The sequence below is a fragment of the Elephantulus edwardii genome, unplaced genomic scaffold, assembly GCF_000299155.1.
Source record: "Elephantulus edwardii isolate Elephantulus edwardi_28Jun2011 unplaced genomic scaffold, EleEdw1.0 scaffold00328, whole genome shotgun sequence".
In the NCBI taxonomy this organism is placed as follows: Eukaryota; Metazoa; Chordata; class Mammalia; order Macroscelidea; family Macroscelididae; genus Elephantulus; species Elephantulus edwardii.
The window spans coordinates 2139123-2157231 of record NW_006400078.1 but is presented as its reverse complement, the minus strand read 5'-3'; the positions used below and the strand labels follow the sequence as shown (position 1 = coordinate 2157231).

At 45.9% G+C, this 18109-nt stretch overlaps 2 protein-coding genes and 1 pseudogene across 5 annotated transcripts in view; 1 reads left to right on the top strand and 2 right to left on the bottom strand.

Annotated features, from left to right (window-relative positions):
• ATL3 (atlastin GTPase 3) overlaps positions 1–6840 on the bottom strand; it is a 51175-nt gene extending 44335 nt beyond the window's left edge. Inside the window, exon 1 of the mRNA XM_006901518.1 lies at positions 6769–6840. Within this exon, the coding sequence (XP_006901580.1) occupies positions 6769–6814 (46 nt within the window). The 5' untranslated portion in view covers positions 6815–6840. The remainder of the gene's footprint in view (positions 1–6768) is intronic.
• Positions 6841–12140: 5300 nt separating this feature from the next.
• On the bottom strand, positions 12141–12676 carry LOC102848115 (annotated as a pseudogene).
• A 4935-nt stretch (positions 12677–17611) lies between these two features.
• RTN3 (reticulon 3) overlaps positions 17612–18109 on the top strand; it is a 69167-nt gene continuing 68669 nt past the window's right edge. For 2 of the 4 annotated variants that reach the window (XM_006901515.1, XM_006901514.1), the window contains exon 1: positions 17728–17869. In XM_006901515.1, coding sequence (XP_006901577.1) covers positions 17728–17869 — 142 coding nt within the window. Of the gene's footprint in view, positions 17870–18109 lie in introns of all 4 variants that reach the window. The other 2 variants (XM_006901517.1, XM_006901516.1) reach the window with 2 other exon arrangements.

The following is an 18109-nucleotide window of genomic DNA, read 5'->3' as shown; positions in this document are numbered from 1 at the left end:
GAATTCCTGGAGAGTCAAGATGTCACATAAAGCATCTAGTATGGAGAGAGGCGAGGACGAAACTTCAAAAGAAATCAGTCTCTTCCTCTCAACTCCCAGCAAACTCCTGGAAGCTGTGTCTTCACCCACTGCCTCCCAGCGCTAGTTAGGCAACTCCTTCTTAGTCCTTTACAATCTAGCTTTTATGTCTAGTAAAGCCACTCTCCAGTTTATCAATGACCTACCTCTCTTGCCAAACCTAACACTTACCATGACACAACACAACTGCCACCCACTTTTAAAACTTCTTCACAAAGAAAGCAAACAAACCCTTGGACTCTTGTTAAAGGGAACTGGCTTTCTGTCTGGAGTCAGAAAACAATTCTGGAAAGAGCAGAGACAATTGTACAACATAGTGAATGTGACTGTACACACTTGCAATTGCTATTTGTGTGGGTAATTATTTAAAACAACAATAAAACCCTTGGACTCAATGGCAGGTACATTCCTAGTTCTCGTCTCTCCTCTTCTTCATAGTTCTTTTCCTTCTTCCAGCCCTGGTGGGTACTCACAAGCACTCTGCTCTGCTGTGTTTTTCCTTCTCTTTCACTCCCTCAATGAGCTCGCTCTTCTCACAATTTCAACTGTACCCTCAATCATGACACAACTCCATTGTCTCTAATCTACAGTCAGGTCCTGACGTTGTCCTGCCTAAGGGCCTGGTTCACCTCAGTGTTCCAGCAACATGTCAATCTATGAGGAAATATATGGGTCTAAGAGTCAAGAGACAAGTATCTGTTCCTGTTCCACCACTAACCACCTGCTGGATCCTGGACATGTTGAGTCTTCGGTCTCAGCAGGAAAATGAGTAAGCATTCAACGTCTATGAAACGTTGTCTCTCATACTTCTGGCATCATGTCAGGAATGGCTGGCCCTTGGAAAAACTACATCATGCTGGGAAAGGTGAACAAGAAGGAAGACCCTTAACAGGATGGATCAGCACAGGCACTGCCAACACGGGGCCTGAACTTGGCAGCGATCGTGAGGACAGCACGGGACAGGCAAGGTTTCCATCTGTGGGTCGTGGGACGCCTCGAGTTGACTTGATGGCACCACCTCTCAGTACTAACACTGCACACGGCTGCATCTCATAAAGCCAAAAAGCATCCTCTCAGCTCCACCTACCCATTCCGCCCAATCTCCCACCTTCCAGTCTCCGTGGCTAAACTTTCCTGACTCTATCCTCCTATTTACTCAATACCATCGCACCCAAGCCTACGTTCCTATTCTCGTAAAGGTTCTTCTAAATAGGCAGTATCTTTAGGAAAACAAACTAGAGTTCAGGGCACCATTTGCACAGTTCTGTGCTTGTTTTCTCAATAAAATCAGTCAGCAGTATTAGGTTCTTTTTTAAAATTAAAATTCAATTGACTCTTGTTAAATGGATCATTTCCTGGATATCCACACTTTCTCCAATTTCTGGATATTTATTAAACTTGCTGGTTAACATAGTCATTATTTAGCTTAAGTTTAATTGTACCAATATGACTATAGATCAAAAGTCACATTTTCTGTTTTAAATCCTAAGCAATGTCACAAAACAGTAAGTTAAAATGGCTGTGTAGTTCTGCACTAAAATGACAAAAACCACCCAGGAAGATAGAATGAAGCTGAAACGATAACAGGTAAAACTAAGTATTGGGAAGAATTTGTGGAGATCTATGAATAAATTTCTAGAATTACCTTTTAACTCTTTTTTCCAATTGTAATACAAGGAGGAAAAGTGGGTTTATGTCCTTCTGTGCGCTTACAGAAACTGAATAAAAGGCAAATAAACAACTAAATCATAACTGGTGTCTTCAGCCCTATTTAAAAAACTCAACGCCATCAAGTCAGAACTGACTGGGCTGAGCCTCTATGGGGTTTCTGAGGCTGAAACCGAAGGGGAAGAGATTTCCCATCCTTCTCCCACAGAGCTGCTAGTGGCTTAGAGGCAACCAGAGATGTGGTCTTGGCATTAATGGTGTGTCTCCCACCAGAAAACATAAACTCAGAAACAAATTCTGCCAGAAAGGCAGTAAAGGGGAAAGTTTAAATGTCTCTCCAATTTGAGAAGACTATCTGAAGAGTTGTAAAATCAGTCACACGAGCTAATTGGAAGCAGTTACAACTGTCAGTTGAGAAAATTCACACAATTTAGTGCATTAGCTTGTCGGTCAAGCAGGGTTTCTGCACCTTGGCACTGCTGACCCCTGGGCCCGAGAACTCTGCGGTGGCGACTGTCCTGTGCGCCGCATGGCCAGTGGCGTCCCTGATCTCTACCCAACAGCAGCACGGCTTGCACGCTCTGCCAGCCCAAAACGTCTCGGGGACATTGCCGCGCGCGCGCCCTGGGAGGCAAAACTGACTCAGGGCTGAGAACCAGTGGCAGCAGTGTCAGTATTCACCCTTACCGTCCACGGAGTTCAGAAAAGTTAAAAACACATTTCACTGAGTGCTGAGTAGAGCGCATGACTCAGAGTGAAGTGATGACCTGACTTTTCCTCTCTCCTTTGAAATGCCAGATTTTCTCAAGGCCAAGAACCACACACCCAAGAGCAGAGGCTTACATGCCATTCTGGTGTCTGGCTCTTGTTGGCAGCCTCAGAACTTCCTAGTTTACAGACACAGCCAGAGAAAGCACACCACGAGCAAGGCTCTGCACACTAGGCCTTCAGCTAACTTTAGACCTGCTGGGTGTGGCTCTTTTCTTTTTCAAGGAGGGCTGTCTTTACATACTGTTTTAAGGCAGTGTGTGTGCTCATAGCTTACACATCTTCAGAACTCATCGGTTAAACACTCATCAAACACAACTAACCAAAATATTGGGGGAAATTTAGATTCAGACTAAGCAGAGAGTTTCATTTTAGGGTGATTTTCTTAATATATCTGGCACAGAACACCTTTGAGCCTTAGCACAGAATGCTAAACAAAACCGCATTTTCTTTGTAGATGAACTAGGTCGCAGTGCTTCATGGTCTTAAGATCAACGATGACTAGACAGTGTTCAAGATTCAGGGGACGCACACAAGAGCCTGACTCTGAAAATGAATCCTAGGCCATTCTGCAGAAAAGACATTTTCCACAAAATGAATTCAATAAGCAATGTTATGTGTCTCTCTCCTCAAAGTGAATCCCCATCAGGCTCAATGTAATGGCCCTAAAGGTTTTAATTAGCTGTGTCCCATTTAAAAGAGGCTTTCTAGCTGGCAATATTTATTTGGCTTGAATTCCTTACCATTACAGGGCAAAAATACACTGAGCCTCTCAACATTTGCCCATTACACCAATAAAGTCTGTTTCCCAATTCTTAACATAGCTTAGCTGTGAAATAGACCTAACATGTTCTAACAATCAAAATCAGCTCAACTCATTACCATTGAGACAGCCCTGACTCATAACAGATGGAACCTCCAGCAGGTGGTCAGAGGCTGTAAATCCAAGGGGAGGAAACAGCCCATTTTTCTCCCTTGGAGTCCCTGCTAAACTCAATCCGCGAGAGAAGCAGCACCTTGGGTCAGTCAGCAGCACAACCTCCTCTGGACTAAGCCTCCAAAACTCTAATCAAAACAGAGTCGCCCCCCCAAAAAAAAAAAATTTAAAAAAAAAACAGAGCCCCCAAAAGCTTCCCCCCCGAGAAAGGTGCATATTAGAGCAACAACCAAGTCTCAATTTAAAGTTACAAATTCTACTTTGTAAAAAGTAACATATCTACCCAAATTTAAATAACCACCTAATAATCCTATATAAAGAGCAGGGAATCCTAATTTAGGAGCCGTGGTGGCTAAACCCAGTGGTTAAACACTGGTAACAGAAAGGACAGCAGTTCGAATCTCGTGGCCACACGATGTGGCAGGCTCTTTCTAGAAACATTTACAGCCCTGAAAACACACGTATTTCTAGAAGGTCGCTAAATCAGAACTGGCGCTGGGGGTGGGGGGTAATATAAAATTCTTACAAATTTTTGTTTGCTTATATATATATGTTGTGGGGTTCCCCCCCCCCATTGGATTTGTTTTTTAATTCAAATTTGCAAACCGGCATATAAGTAATGTAGAATGAGACTTAAACTAGAATGCAAAGCAGAACTGCTTTGGGATATTTTAAATGTTGTATACCCTTCCCCAATAAACTAAGACTTCTCCAGTTGATTTAATGTCTAGCAGGATAAGAACTACTTTCTAGAAAACATTCGTGAAGATTTTTCTTCTCTTTAAAAGCTTTTTCAGCCATATGCAAAACAATAAAAAGATGTAAGGTCATATCATCCTAGGATTTCAAAGTTCTTATAGACCAGGGGTCCCCCTAAGGTACCTGTCTCAGTAACTGAGTGCTGCTGTAACAGAAGTACCAATCGTGGGTGGTTTTAACAAGCAACTTAATTTGCTCATAGTTTAAGAGGTTAGAGATCTGAACTCAGGGTTCCAGGCAGGAAAGAAAGCCTTCCTTCTAAAGTCTGTGCTCCAGTGCAATTTTCACATGTCTTGCCACCTCTCTCTTTCCCCATCTCTGCTTCTGCTCACTTATTGAAGCTCTTTTATATCTCAAAATTGATTCAAGAAACACCTGTCTACACTAATCAAGCCCCATCAGTAAAAACAAATCAGTCCATTCCCAAATGGGATTATAACCAGAGACATACGCACAGGAGTCAGGTTTACGACACCTATTTTGCGGGGACACAATGCAATCCAGCAGTTCTTCATGGGAAATGTTATGAGGGGAGCCTAACTGTGGACCCTGGCTACCTCCTGTGAACCTGGGAAGGTAGAAGGGCTTCAGGTCTTGCTCCCTGAAGTTCTCTTTTATTTCATTTTTTCATTAGGATGAATATAAGCTTTAGTCTCTGGAGAAAGGCATCATGCTTGAAAAAATGCAAGGACAAGAAGAAGACGACTCTACCAGAAAGACAATTGACTCCAATAAGGGCTTAAATGGAGCCAAGATTGTGAAGTTGAGGATGGACCGGGCAGGATTTCCCAAAAGGGTCACCAGGAGTCAGAGCCAACCCAAGCAGACCTAAAAAAAGAGACCTCATGCCTCCCCAAAGCAGCCGAATGGCATGATAAATATCAACCCACTGCCACGGCGGAGGTCCCAGCTCACAGCAACCCTACTACACAAAGCAGAACTGCCCAAATGGTTTCTTAGGCTGTAAATCTTTACAGGTGCAGACAACCGCATCTTCCTCCCCCAAGGAGCTGCTGGGTTCAAAAGAATGACCCTTAAAAAAAAAAGCAGCAGCTGCTGGGTTCAAGGAGGCCACAAGTTAGGGTAGCTGAGGAGCGCTGAACAACTGTGCCACCAGGCTCCTTTGAATGGCAACACAGAGAACCAATTTCTGAAAAGCCTATTTGAAGTAATTTACTGAAAACTTAAGGAAATTATGTTGGTAACCAGCACGGTTATGCTGTATGGTTCTTTTTCTCAGTTGCAGGATTACTCTAAGAAGACAGTAACCAGTAAATAAGCAATGTGCTGTGCTGGTATTTACTGATCCTTTCCTGTGTTTTCTTTACAGGTGTGGAGACAGCAACAGAAATGTCTAGACTTCGTGTTAGTTTCTGTGAGTATAGGAAATAAAAAGCAGCCATTTGAATTTCAGGCTATAGCTTGCAGTGCTGAACACTTGCCACAGATTAGAAATACCTTCTGTTTCATAAACCGGCTTTCCCAAATGTAAACTGAAGTGTGGCCCTTTTGGGGTTTTTTTCTGCCATTCACAAAACATTCCACTCCGTATTCAAATCTGAGAACCAAGTTTTACTTATTTTACTTATTTAAAGAATATGACTCTTTCCCTTTTTGATTGCAATATCACAAGTGAAACTCCTGGCACTTTCAACAGCGCACACAATTTAAAAGTAATCAAGCAGGTGAAGTGACAGTCGAAGCTGGTTGGGTGGATTCCTGGCGCCGCCTCATCTGGTATGCATTAAACATTTTTCCTAGTTGATATGGCTTCCAGAAGCAAAAAAGGCACAACGAAGTGGCAAACCCAAGCGAGCCCGCGTCCGCCCTTCTGCTCTATGAAGACAACGTGGGCTGCACACCTACTTGTCTACTAGTTCTTGCAGCCCGGGCCTCAAGGTCGTTCGGATAAAAACAAGGCTTCCAAGTGGAGAAGATGAGTCGCTGCTCTCAAGCACTTTGCTAAGAGCTGAATAATGCATCTTCCTCCCCGCTCCCCGGCGGCGCTGTGCTTTTACGAGCCCGGCTGCAAGCCGAGAGAGATGCCTGCAGCCAGCGCCTGCAAAAACCGCCCCGCCTCGGAAATCCAGCGGCCAGCTTAGCTGCACCCCGGCCCACAGGATGGCTGGCCAGGAGTCACGGCCACCCGACGGGCAAAGGGTCGGCCCGTTAGAACAGCCAGAGTTTCCGGGCGGGGGGTCCCCACGAGCCGTAGCCCCGGGCGCCGCCCCTCGGGGAAGCCCGGCCCTCGGGGCTGCCCGGATGCAAACGGCCAGCGCGGCCCAGAGGAGCGCCGGCGGCCTCCGAGGCGCAGAGCTCGAGTCCCGGGGGCGGCCGCTCCGAGCTAGAGGCAGAGGAAGGCGCCGCCCGCGCCCGGGAGCCGAGCCCCGCGGGGAGCCCCCTACCGGCCTCGATATCGCGAGGGATCCGGCCGGGGGGCGCGCGGTTCCAGCCTGGGACCAGGGGAAGAGGCGGTGCCGGCGGTCTGCCCGGAGCCACGGTGGGGCATCCAGCGGAGGGGCTTACGGAGAGGGTCCGAGGGGAAGTGGGCGCCTCACCTGCTCCTCCCGAGGCAGCCGCTACCGCACGCTGAGGGGACAACATGGAGCCACCGCCTTCAGCAGAAGCAGCAGGAGCTCGGAGGAGGGAGGGAGGGCTGGGGCGGGAGCAGCCAAGCCCTGGGGGCGGGACACGGGCGGGGCCTGGGCTCTGGGAGAAAGCGGGGAGAAGGGGCGCGCGAAGCCGACCGCGAGCGAGCGCGAGGCAGGTCGGCCAAGCCCAACGAGCGCCCCGAGGCGCGGCGAGCGCAGGGAGGGCCCCGCGCGGGACGGCGCACGCCGCCGAACCCAGTCACCCACGTGCGTGCGCGTGCGCGGGAGCGTCCTGCCCACTACCTTGGGCGGGGCGCTGCGGTCCAGGGTCTGTCGGGTATTGTAGTCCCTCGTCCGAGTCCCTGGACCCCGTTTACTAATCAGGAGTAGACAGTAAAAGACAGAGAGGGCTGAGGCTGGGCGGGGCGCTCCGACAGCTGGACTACAATTCCCAGAGGGCCTTGCTGGATATGCAGGGGCCAGTCCACCTCTGCTCCGCACTCAGATGCGCGTTGGAGTTTTCACCAAGGCCTACAGCGAAAGTTTTCAAATCACCGGCTCAATCTGGTGTGTGCCAGGTGCCTGTAAGATGGTTTTGATGTTTAACGCAGACGAGAGCCACAGATGGGCGGCATTCTGCCTTAAGGATCGGCGGGAGAACTTAATCCTCAATGACGTGACTGTTTCTGGATTTTTCATGATTTTGACTTCACAAGGAGAGAAGGCGGTGACTTCATGACCATCATCATCACCCCATGTTCCTACCCCAATCCAAAAGGGGTGTAGTCCGTGGGAAGTAGCGTCGCTAATCCATAGGCCCAGCTTCTACCAGCGGCTCTGCCGGAGAAAGATGAACAGGCTCCTTCAGTTAAGATATACATCCTCGGAAACCGATGGAGGGGTTCTGAGTTTGAGCCAAGCCTGGTGATGCAAACAGCGCGCTTAAAAGCGCCCTCGAGACCCGCCTTCCACCAGCTGTTTCAGCCACAAACATCTTTTCTAAACCTCCCATTTCCAGGACCTTGTTTTGATTTTTTTTTCCTTTGAAGCAAACTTTTGCTTATATTATCGTTGTTGTTAGTTGTCAGTTCCAACTCGTAGCCACATAAACACATGGCTTTAAAAAAATTATTTTATGCATATTTACGTGTAACTGTGGAAGATGTCAGTTGTCACATCTTAGGAACACTGGTTTCTAGATTTTTTGCCCATCCACTTCCGAAATAACAGTCCTTCGAAAGCCCTATGTACAATAGAGCACACTTAGACTAGCACATAAACTAGCAGACATGGCAACTGAGATTGAGATCTCAGACAGGGAAACACAATTCAGTGATTGGGGTGGAGCAGAAGCCAGGAAGTTAAAAGATGAATTGCATTGGGAAAGTCTGCAGTCAGAGACCTCTCCAAAGTACTGAAGAATGACGTCAGTCTGGAGATTAAGGTGCGACCAATCCAGGCCATGGTCTTTGCAGTTACTTGCTATGCATTAGAAAGTTGGACAATGACTAGGGATGATAGGAGAGTTGATGCATTTGAGCTGTGGTGCTGGAGAAGAGTATTGAATATACCATAGACTGCTAGGAGAACAAACAGGTTCATTCTAGAGAGGGTTAAACCAGGCTGCTCCTTGGAGACAAGGATTCTGAAGCTTCCTCTGACATACTTTGGACATGTTGCAAGGCGGGACCAGTTCTTGAAGAGGGATATCATGCTTGGGAGGGTGGAGGACAGCACAGGAGAGGAAGACCCTCGAAGAGGTGGATTGATTCAGTGACTGGGGAAATGGGAGTAGGTTTGTTGGAGACAGTGAGGTTGGCCCAGGATAGAGCAGTGTTTAGGGCTGTTGTACATGGGGGCACTAGGAGTTGCAGGTGGCTTGACAGTACATAACAACAACAATTTTGTGTGTGTGTGTACCATCAGATCTGACTGGTACAGGAGGAGAGTGTCCCTCCTTTCCCAGCAGAGCATCTGGTGGATTTGAACCGTGCGCCTTTTTTTTTTTTTCACGTATCAATTTTCTTTTAAGAGCTCCCAGTAGTTCCAATGCAATTCATTCTGTCTAGAAGTAGCCAGCACATTCTGACATCTGCCTCAGTATCTGCCTCCTATCCATGGAGAAGGACATCATGATTAGTCAAATCGAAGGAAGAATGACCCTCAACGAAATGGATTAACGTAAAGGTTGCTACAACAGGCTCAAGGACAGCAGTGCCTGTGAGGATGGCACAGGACTAGGTTAAGGTTCATTCAGCTGCGCAGAGGTCCAATATGAAATGGAAAGCACTCAAAAGCACATAACAATAGCAATTTCAATAAAGGAACGCTATCAAGGTCAGGTAACTCTAGTGGCCTGGTGGTAAGGATTTGCACTGCCATCATTAAAAGCTAGCGAGGTGGTTCAAATTCACCAGCGGCTCCATGGGGAAAGACGGGCAATCTCTTCCAGTGTAACTTACAGCTTCTGAAAACCCAGGGGAACGGCAACTATGAGTCAGCATCCATTTGAACAGCATAAAGCAACAACATCAAGGTCAATGTCAGCACGACACTAGCTTTCCCCATACCTTGAAGATGCTTTCCCACATTTAGAACAACACACTACAACTTACAGGTGTATTTTAGGTTTAGTCACAGCTTCAAAAGCAATCCTGTAAATGAGAAACGCGGTTTGTTGTTGCTTTTATTTCCTCCTCAAACATCCAGGATCATCAAAACAAGAAGACATTCAAAGTGTTAAGCATTTCTACCCTTTCTGCCTCCAGCCATTTCGCTCTGAACTGAGTCATGTAGTTGGACTACAGACTGAGCCTCCTTTATGCTTTATGCTTGGGAAGTAAGTGACATGGAGACATGTGAGCAGTACAGGTCACATGCTTTGAAATAAGACTGACCTGGCTTTGAATCTGACTCCAAAGCTCACAAGCTGTTCAACTTTTGGTGAGTTACTTCTCTGAAGCTGTTTCATCATCTGCAAAATAATTCAGATGCCCACATCACAGAGTCGTTGTGGTCTAAATGAGATGTATTTGGTAATGATTTGGTGCTCAAAAATTGGAAACCGTTTATTCTGGGAAAGCATAACAAAGTCATAAAAAAGATACTCAAGTATTTTATGAAGCATAAAACAGCAAAATTGTTTTCTCTAATAAGCATCTACTGTGACTCAGATTTCAAAGCTTTCCAAAAATAGGGGGCTTGTTTGTGGGCCAAGCACAGTGTGAGGCATTTCTGCTGCAGCGACACAAAAGACACAGAGCTGACCTTCAGGAACTCACAGTCTGGTGGGTGAACAGTCAAGTAAATAATCATCCCTTGCTGTGTCTGTACTCTGTGTCTATGCTCCTAGGATCCTAGGAGCACTAAGATGGAATACACCAGAATACTGACGTTTCTGGGCATCATTTAAACATCTGAACCTTTCTTGGTCAATGTGTAAAATGGAGCCATGAGATGGTCTAAGTGGGAAATGAGTTGTGTAAACACTTGTCTTCAAGGTCAGAAAGAGCCCTGGTGGCCCATTGGTTAAGCAGTGACTGCTCCCTAAGAGATTAGCATTTACAATTCACACACTGACTCCGTGGAATTAAAGCCTGATCATCTGTTCCCATCAAGATTGTTTTTGTTTTTCCCCCATAAAAATTTGTTTTTGGAGGCTGGAGGAGGGTAAAATGAAAAAACAAGATTGTTGTGGTTAGGGGCCATCAAGTTGACTACAACTCATAGTGACGTTATGAACAACAGATGTGCACTTTGCCTCTCCAGCACCATCGTCAGTCTCCAACGTACTCACTGTGACAGTCACCGTGTCGCTCTCTCTCGTTGAGGGTCTTCCTCTCTTTCACTGACGCTCTGCCTTTCCCAACATGATTCTGTTTCCAAGGATCGGCCCCTCTTGACAACACATCGAAAATAAGTAAAATGAAGTTTCACCATCCTGGGTACTAAGGAGCGCCCTGGTGGCAACCTCCTTCTAGACATTCCTATCTGTTCTTTCAGCAGTCCATAGGACATTCAGCACTCTTCTCCAACACCACAATTGAAAGGCAGCGATTCTTCTTCTATCTTCCTTATTCACTGACCAACTTTAAGACACAAAGAAAGAACTTGAAAATACGATGGCTTTGATCAGGTGCACCTCAGTCTTTATAGTGATATTGCCCCCTTTTAGCACTTTAAAGACAGCATTTTAAAATCTACGAAGTCACATAGGGCAGTTCTACTTTGCCACAGGAGGTCACTACCAGTTTAAATCAACGTAAGGCCACCAAAATAGGAGTCAAAGAAGTGGTATGCTTCCATGAACATGCTAAAAACCTCATTGGATTGTGTAGAAACATCTTGACCAAATGGAGGATAATAGCGAATAGAACTCAACTTCTACCGACTGTACACTTTCTAAAGCCATGAAGGGCAGATGAACACCTGAAACTATTGTCCTGACATAATCTTTTAATCTTAAACCAAAAATATTGTCTGAAGTCTTCTTTTTTTCTTCTTTTTTCCTTGTTGTGTGCCGTCGAGTCTGATCTGACTGGCACAGGAAATGATTGCCCCTCCTTCTCCAGCGGAGCATCTGGTGGATTCAAACTGCTCCTTCGGGATTACTAATAAAAACTGTAGGGTGTTCTGGTGATTTAGTTAGTGATAAGGAACTATGCTGCCTATGCAAAGGCACGCAGTTTGAATCCACCAGCTGTTCTGTGGGATGTTGTTGTTATGTGACATCAAGTCACTTGCAACTCATGGCAACCCTCTGCACAAGAGCTCTGAATCCTGCTCTGTCATGAGCCAACCTCAGTGTCTCTGACACGCCTACCCCCATTACCCCAATCACTGAATCAATCCATTTCCACAGTCTTCCTCTCTTGTGCAGTCCCTCCATCTTTCCAACCAAGATGTCCCTCTCCAAAGACTGGTCTTTCCTTGCAACATGCCCAAAGTACGTCAGATGGAGCTTCAAAATCCTTGTCTCCAAGGAGCAGCCTGGTTTCACTGTCTCCAGGACAAACTTGTTTGTTCTCCTAGCAGTCCATGGTATATTCAATACTCTAGCATCACAACTTAAATGGGCACTCTCTTCTAGGGCAATTAATTAACTGCCTCTGAAAACTTACTGTCTGGTCAGCTATGGATTAGTTCCAACTGGATGGTAAACAACAACAATAAAATAAAGAATGACTGGCTTTTGTCATTAAGCTCTACTGAAAAACAAAACAAAACAAAACAAAAAACATCCAAACCTTTTTATTGTGATTTGGTGAAAATGTACAGAGCAAAGAGTTTTTCATTCAACAGAGCATTAAGGTGTTGTTTTTTTAAAAGTTATTTTTGTTTTATTTGATGACATATTTATTCCGAGCCATAGGTTTTTGTTTCTTCAGTTTCTTCTGGGACATCTTTTTCTTCTGGGCAACCTCCTCTGTGGTTTAGGAACAATCTGTTTCTTTTCAATAAGATCATCTCAATATGTCAGGGGGAGCTTATGGAGGGGTTAATCCGACCAAGAGCTCTGTACTTGAGGCTGTGCCTCTTGGGAGCTTTGTTCACCTAAACCCTTAAGTTCAGCATTACTCTGCATTTTTAAGCATCTGCATAAAAACCTCAGCACTGTTTTTTGGGCCACGAACCCTGTGTCCACCCGCACCGTTTTGGCCTGGGCACACCTACCAACTCCACCATTATAACGTCGCAATGGCACACACTCCTTTTGCAAAGTGACATCTTTCAGATACTTGGTGGCTTTATGGACATGCATACCCTTGATGGCCTGGGCAGTTTCCTAGATGTTCTTAAAATGGATCTGAAGATTTGAGTCTCTTGATTTGCATGATTTTGTGGTATTTTCCAGGTCAAGTGAGCAGCAAACCATTTTAGGAAATCACCTGAGGTGCTCACAGGAAAGGCATTAAGGTTTTTTAAGAACTATTTAAATAGGACTACAGCCTTCCAATGTTAAGGACTACATCCCAACATCAAGAAAACAAAAGTCCTCAAAAAAGGCAACATCACCATAGATGGAGAGAATATTAAAGTTACTAACAATTTCATCTTGCTTGGATCCACAATCAACACCCTTGGTACTAGCAGTCAGGAAGTCAAAAGAAAGGTTATACTGGGAAAATCTGTTGTCAAGGACCCCTCCAGTGTACCGAGAACAATTATGTCAGTTTAAAGACTAAGGTTCACCTGATTCAAGCCATGGTCTTTTTAATTACTTCCTATGCATCTGAAAGTTGGACAATGACTACGAATCACAGAAAAAGACTTGATGTCTTTGAGTTGTGTCCGTGAACTACCAAAAGAAACAAATATGTGTTAGAAAAGTACAGCCAGGGTGCTCCTTAGAGGCAAGGATGATGAAACTTTGTCTTATACACTTTGGGCATGTTGTTAGGAGGGGTCAGTCCTTGGAAAAAGACATCAAACTTAGAAAGGTGGAAGGTCAGAGTAAAGAGGGAGACCCTCAACAAGATGGACTGACACAGTGACTATAGCAATGGACTCCAGTATATCAAGGATGGTAAGGATAGGGCAGGCTTCAGATCCATTTTTCGTAAGGTCACTGTAAGTCTAGTCCACTCAACTGCTCCTACCAACAACAAAAGGGGATCCAACTGACAATAAGAGTTCAAAGGTTAGATAGAAACCCTAGGGGCGATGAGTTAATGGGAGAGCGAACAACTCAAGACTGAAATGTGTTTATGGTTGCACAATGCAAGGAATTCAATCAACGTTACTACGTGATACATGTGCTCGACTCGATGGCACTTACCATTTTTTTAACAACATTATTTTTTATTCATTGTTTCACATTTTCTTCCCCACTCTCCTTCCCTAGCCAACCCCACAAAGCACCCTTTGTTCCTGATTGTTCTCATACATATAATGTAAAACATACATATAATGTAAAATCATATATTCCTTTCGGACCGTTCTTCCCCTCATCTATCCACTCTTTCCACATTCTTTCTCCAACCCCACCCCATTTTACAACAGCAGTGTTAGGCACTATTTGTCCTTTTGTAACTAAGATATTTCACTCAGCAGAATACCCCTAGGCTCCCCCATTTGTGTAATAAAACAAAATAAATTTTAAAATAGAAAAAAAAAATCACATCTGAGCCCTTCCTTGACAAAAATTGTCACTGAATCCCCATTAGATTGAGGAGAAATTCTCAGTTCCTTAGTATAATACAGTATTAACGCTTCCACACATTCCAGCTCCATTCCCCTCTTACCCTCATGTTATTTTCTTCTTGTCCCTATTGAAGACCTCAGCTCTGGCTTTAACCAACTAGGTTTTACCAGGTCCCAAGTACAATCACACTTCTGAGCCTCTGGCCTCCACAGATGGTGGTGCAGTCTCCGTACTGCACTGAGGGCAGCCTGTGAAAGGAAGAATGAACTCTAGACCTTGTTCTGCTAGACAAGCCAGCATGACTAAGATGAAGGGATGTCTGTTTGTATATGTGCACAAAGGCAATCCTTGCTTTCCCCTCCTGCCTTGAGTGGTCGTCACTCCAAACTCTTATCCAGATTGAGCTTCTTTATAAAATCTTCCCTCTACTCCCTTAGTTATCCTTTCCCTCTTATATTAATTCTTTTTAAAAATTTTATTATGTGTGTGTGTGTGTGTGTGTGTGTGTGCTGTCAAATCAGATCTGATTGGTACAGGAGGAGATTGCCTCTCTTTCTCCAGCAGAGCATCAGTATATTCTTAATTCTTAACACTCTTCAGCTGCCAAAAGCAAAAACAAATCTCTCTTAGAAGACGTATAACCAGGGTGCTCCTTAGAGAAAAGGTTGACAAAACTTCATCTCACATACTATTGGCATATTGTTAAGAGGAACAAGTCCTTGGAAAAAGACATCATGCTGGGAAAGGTCAGAGAAAGAGATGAAGACCCTCAACAAGATGGATTGACACAGTGACCCTGACAACGGGCTTGATGATGTCAGAGATTGTGAGGATGGCTCAGGACAGGGCAAGGTTCAAATCTGTTCACAGAGTTGCTATCAGTCTTAGTCAGCTCCACGGCATCTAACCAGTTACCACCCATTCAGAAAGCACTAGGGTTTTGGGTTGTTTTGGGCTCTATTTAATTTGTATAATTTAACTTAATGTGAGTGTGCTCTAAACCTCAGGTAGCTTGTAAGCTCATATTATGTTTTTACATCCCTCCAAAGTGTCCATGAGAGTGTTTTGTGACTAGCATGTGACCAGCGGACATCCATGACACACACAGCTATGCAAACATCTCAAGCAGGAATCCATCTCAGAGAAGCTGACTGGTGGGAGAAGTGTTTTTGTGAGGTGTCATTGATGCAATCCAACTTATAACAACACTATGTATAACAGAAGAAAACATTGCAGGCCTGGACTGTCCATCCGGATTATCCATGCACACAATCCCATGACTGCAGCCACTGTGTCGATCCATGCCACTGTCTTCCTCTTTTTTGCTGTCTACTTTCTCAAGCATGACGACTGGTCCCTCCTGATAACAATTCCACAGTAGGTGAGATGATGGCTCACATCACTTTTGCTTCTCAGGAACATTCTGGCTCTATTCTTTCCAAGACAGATGTGTTTGTTCCTCTGGCTGTCTGTGATATATTAAATATTCTTCACGAGCATCGCAATCCAAAGCATAGATTTTTCTTTGATCTTCCTTAGTCATCGTCCAATTTTCAAAAGCACTTAAGATGATTAAAAATGAGCCAGGTGCATCTTAGTCCTCACGTGACATTGTGACATGGCTCGATGTCACAACATGACATGGAAGTTTAACACAACATGGCTTCAGCAATGGTACCTACCTCAAAGGCCTTCACAGTCACTGTCAAAACAACTTTGAAAGGTCTGAAAAGACCACCAAAGACACATCAATGAGTTGAGGTTGTTGTTGTTGTTGTTGTTGTTATGTGCCGTCAAGTTGCTTGAGACTCATGGCCACCCTGTGTACAACAGCCCTAAACTCTGCTCTGTCCTGTGCCAATCGCACTGTCTCTGACACTCCCATTCCAATTATCCCAGTCACTGAATCCACCCACCTCATAGAGGGCCTTCCCCTCCTTGGCTTATTATTTTTTTGCTCCTCAAGAGTTTGGGTGGCTCAGTGGTTAAGTGGTTGCTAATCCAAAACTCAGCAGTTCAAACCCACCATCCACTCTGTGGCATTCTGCTTCCATAAAGACCACTCTGCACTTGACACTAGCAGTTGTTTTTCTTCTCTGCTTATGACACAGCCTAGTTTCTAGATCTTAAGCATTGTAAGAAGTAGGAATCAGCATCATCCATTGTTTTATCCATCACCTAAAGACATACTTTAAAAAAATATATATATCAACATGGGTACACAACCAGCTAACTTGGTTATCAAACTGGCTGGTGTTTCCTTTTGCCATTTAAGGAACACTTTGCCGCTACATTATCAACTCGGGCTGCAATTGCCAGTTTAAGATTCTTGCTGTGAAGTTATTTTGGGAACTATTCTGTTCCTTTTTCGGTGTTGCAATGCCAAGGGTGTTTGCTTTGGGGGTGGTTTTTGTTGGTTTGGTTTTTTTTTCCCTGTCTGGGTTTTGCCTGACCTTAAAAACTGCCAAGGACAGCTGGAGTCCACTGTTCTTTTTCTAGAAGATTTCCACTGGTCAGATTGCTTTTCCCCTCTGTGTCTGACCCGCTGTCTCCCCCCTCGCCTAGATGAGACTGCATCTTTACAGGATCTGCTGATCTTGCAATTGTCCTTCAGGTCATTGATTGCTGCTTTAGCAATAATAAAGCCTACGGCCTTGATTTTTATTGTTTCCAGAATACGTCCTCCTTTTCAAAACCATTATGCACCTTGCAAATATTTTTACCAGCTGTAGGGAAAAGGCTTGAATTTGGCCAACCAGGCCAAGTGAATTTTTAAAAAATTAACAAAATCCAGTGCAAGTTAAATGTCTTAACTTGAAATATATTTTCTGCTTTGGATCCCTTTTCGGCTGTGAGGAAAACTCCATTACATATATTTTATGCCGTATCGTCAATTTTTACTACCTTGTCATCTCTCATAGCCAGAGTCTTACATTACCTGGCTCTTCTTCCTCAGCTCAGCTAGCTGCTTTTCCTTCAAAATGTATTTTCTCTCCGAGAGCCTATTCAGAGGGAAGGACAAGATCCAAGTGGACCCTCCTCTCTGAGACACTAACGAGATAAGAATAAGAAGCAGGCTCGGCGGCTGCATTGCAATGTGATCAGAATAAGTAATGGTGTGTTTTTTTTTTCACACTGAACATCTTTCCTCCACCACTTTTCATCGTCTCAGGTGGGAAGGCATCAAAACACTAGAATTCATAGGAAAGATATTTCCCACCGAGTGGAATAAAAAAGAAAGCTCTCCCCTTAAAAAAAATGCATAAACCGGGAACCCGAAAAAGCTTACATAAAAGACCATAAGGAAACAGTAGCCCACAAGCGCCCCCTCCAGCTTCGCCGCAGATGTGGGCGTGGCTTCGCGCGTGGCCACGCCTCCTACCCGCCCCCCAAGCCCCGCGAGTGGCGCGCCCCGCCCCAGCGGGACGCTGCGTGAGGCCAATGGTGCACCGCCTTCTCTGCAGGGAAGTTTTGTGGTCTCCTCGCCCGAGCGCGAGGGAGCTGTCCTTGCGCCTGCGCGCTGAGCCGTTGGGCGTCCCTGCGCGGCCGGCGGCCACCCCCGCCGCACGCCCGAGGGCCCTCAGTGCGCCTGCGCGCTCCCGCTCCCCCGCCCTGCCGCCCTCCTGCTCTGCTCGGCTGAGTCAGTCAGTCAGTCGGAGTCTGTCCTCGGACCAGGAGGCGTGAAGGGACTTCAGAGCGCCAGCCGCACGATTTTTATCTCCCTTCCCTCTCTCCCGCCCCGCATCTCTCTTCACCCCTCTTCTGCCCTTGCTCGCGCAGCCATGGCGGAGCCGTCGGCGGCCACTCAGTCTCCGTCCATCTCCTCGTCGTCCTCCGGGGCCGAGCCCTCCGCGCTCGGCGGTGGCGGGAGCCCTGGAGCCTGCCCCGCCCTGGGGGCGAAGAGCTGCGGCTCCTCCTGTGCGGGTGAGGAGAGCCCGGGGAGCCTTGGCCTTCGGGAGGGTGGGCGATCGGGGCTCCTAGGGGGCTCGGGGGACAGCGACTGTGGCCCCCAGGGAGGAGTGTGTGGAAAAATGGGCAAAGGGGGAGGGGAAGCTAAGGTCGTGCAAGCGGTGAGGAAATAACGGGGTTCGGGGGAAAAACAGGTTGGGGGCTGGGAGATATTTTAGAGAGTGGGCGTTAACGCCTCGATGAGGTTGGGGTGGG